Source organism: Bison bison, unplaced genomic scaffold (genome assembly GCF_000754665.1).
Source record: "Bison bison bison isolate TAMUID 2011002044 unplaced genomic scaffold, Bison_UMD1.0 scf7180017864375, whole genome shotgun sequence".
NCBI classification, from domain to species: domain Eukaryota; kingdom Metazoa; phylum Chordata; class Mammalia; order Artiodactyla; family Bovidae; genus Bison; species Bison bison.
The window spans coordinates 4,450,057-4,452,693 of NW_011494947.1; the positions used below are offsets into that span (position 1 = coordinate 4,450,057).

General features: G+C 50.8%; 1 protein-coding gene across 4 annotated transcripts in view; it reads left to right on the forward strand.

Moving 5' to 3' along the window:
* Nucleotides 1-1,418: 1,418 nt before the first annotated feature.
* The window catches only part of WDR34 (WD repeat domain 34), a 19,756-nt gene continuing 18,537 nt past the window's right edge, over nucleotides 1,419-2,637 (forward strand). For all 4 annotated transcript variants that reach the window (XM_010856840.1, XM_010856841.1, XM_010856843.1 and 1 more), the window contains exon 1: nucleotides 1,419-1,617. In XM_010856840.1, coding sequence (XP_010855142.1) covers nucleotides 1,432-1,617 — 186 coding nt within the window. In that variant the 5' untranslated portion in view covers nucleotides 1,419-1,431. The remainder of the gene's footprint in view (nucleotides 1,618-2,637) is intronic.

Below are 2,637 nucleotides of genomic sequence, written 5' to 3' on the forward strand. Positions count from 1 at the left end.
GTCTTAGCTGTGGCATGTGGGATCTTATAGTTGTGGCAGGTGGGACCTAGTTCCCTGACCAGGGATCAAACCCTGGTTGCCTGTAATGGGAGCACAGAGTCTTAGCCACTGGACCACCAGGGAAGTCCCACCCTCCTCTTCTTGAAATAGTCTCCTTCCTTACTACGATAAAGCAGATTCTACTAGCTTCAACTTTATTATATCTATTTTTATAGCTGGGAAACCAAGGTGCAAAGAGGTGTCAGGTCTGAAAACAGGACATAGCGGTGTTTAGTCTTCATATCCAAGCCTCCTGACCCTCACAGCCTTTCTTTTTGAACATGAGTTTTGCATCCTTGGTGATGCTTGCAAACTTTTCTAGTGTTGACAGGGCCTTACAAGGAGAATTTTGTCCTGTTCTACTTTTTTTCTAGGAAGAAATTTCTATTGCATTCTGTCTTTCCAGTGTCGCTAATCTAATCGGGCCTCACGGCCTTGACTTGAACTGAGTCCTAATGAGCACTCAGTCGTGAGGCGGTGCAGGGGAGCCTCTGATTGGCCGGGTTTCCATCACTCTGAGAGTTCAGGGACAGGAAGAAAGCAGCCCAGAGGACCTGGCCAGAGGATTCTTGCCAAGAAGCTCAGAACCGGGTCTTGGGGCCAAGCAAGGGTCTGTGGGGTCTTGGACAAATGTGATGTGGACTTTATGGGTGAGATGGGGAAATTATTTTTTTGGACAATCCGCACCCTTAAGCGACATATAACATTTGATTTCTCATAATGTTATTTTAAGGATTTATTAAGATCAACATATAAGGTAGACACTCAATAACTGGTAGTTGTTCGAGTCTTTAACTTCGGTTTAAATTGCATTTTTTTCTACGTTCGACTTCATTTGGGCCTTCCAACTACTCAACCACACTCTGGATCCATATATGGATATTTAAAATCGCCATTCTATTGAGGCAGAAACCGAAGCTCAGAGACCGAGCACTTGGCTTCGAGGTGGCCGCCAATTGGGACTCTCCTGGAGCGCTCGGCTACTCCGCCAGCTCGGCACCCCCAGGCCCCACAACTCTAAAGCCTGCCGCTACAGCAGGCTCCCGCCCTCTCTTCTGCGCCGGGCCGCTCGGCGCCATCTTTGAACTTGGCACGGGTGCCTCGCTTCCGTACTTCCCTCCCCACCCAGAGTTGCCGCGAAAGCCCCAGGCGTGCTCCCTCTGCGGTTGGAGAATCCAAAAACTGGCAATGATTGTCGAATCATAGGAAAAGAATAATTTATCTTTTCTTCACCGGTGTCGGAGCGTCCGCTCTGACAAACGGAAAAATGGCGCCGATAGCCTCACCGCCCCAGCCTTCCGCTCTGGAGGCGCGGGGGCGAAGGTCGCGGCGGACTGCGTCCGCGCGAGGCGGGGAGGTTGGGGGTGGGGTGGGGCCGGCGGAGCAGTCTCCATGGCAACCAGCGCGCAACCCTGGCAGCTCGGCCTGGCAGGACGCGCGGGAGCTGAGGCGCTGGCGACAAGCGGGACTGCGAGCACCGAGGGCCCCGAGCGGCCCGGGCCGCTTCAGGACGAGACCCTGGGCGTGGCGTCCGTGCCCTCTCAGTGGAGGGGCCTCCAGGGCATCCGTGGGGAGACGGTGAGGGCGCGGGCGCGCCTCGGGGTGACGCGGCGGGAGGGCGAGGGACGTCGCGTGGCAGCCGGGCCGGGTTGTTTTTATATTTTAACCCACAGAAACTAACCCTTGGGGGTACTCACGTCTCAATTTCCCTGGTCTTTGAGTAGCAACCAAAAGGGTTTTTAAAGACTCTAAAGACTCCAGGTTTTGAAGGATTTTGTGTGAACTGCAGTTTTTAGGCATTTCAAACTAACTTTTACTTAAAAAAAAAAAAAAAAGACCAAACTGCATCTTAAGGTCGAGATACGTTTTCTAATACGTCGTTTAATCCAAAGCACACAAACGAGGTTGTCTGAAACGGGGGCAGGGCTTCTGGGTGCCAGGGCTCCTGGGGGGTCTGTCTGTGTGGACTTTGAGCACCGCTGTGTCCCTGGGGGTTCCTCAGTCATCAGTGGGTGAGCTCCCTCCTGAGCTTATACGGGGCGCTCGCCTGCAGGGACAGAAGGTAAACAGTGCAGATAAGAAGTAAATACACAGTGTGTTAGAGGTGAATCGCTCCACGGGTGAAAGAAAAAGGGTGAGGGATTAGAAAGATTGTGTTGGGGAGTGAAAGGGTTGTTTGCAGTGGTTCCAAATAGGAAAAGGAGTATGTCAAGGCTGTATATTGTCACCCTGCTTATTTAACTTCTATGCAGAGTACATCATGAGAAACGCTGGACTGGAAGAAGCACAAGCTGGAATCAAGATTGCCAGGAGAAATATCAATAACCTCAGATAAGCAGATGACACCACCCTTATGGCAGAAAGTGAAGAGGAACTAAAAAGCCTCTTGATGAAGGTGAAAGAGGAGAGTGAAAAGGTTGGCTTAAAGCTCAACATTCAGAAAATGAAGATCATGGCATCTGGTCCCATCATTTCATGGGAAATAGATGGGGAAACAGTGGAAACAGTGTCAGACTTTATTTTTTTAGGCTCCAAAATCACTGCAGATGGTGACTGCAGCCATGAAATTAAAAGACGCTTACTCCTTGGAAGAAAAGT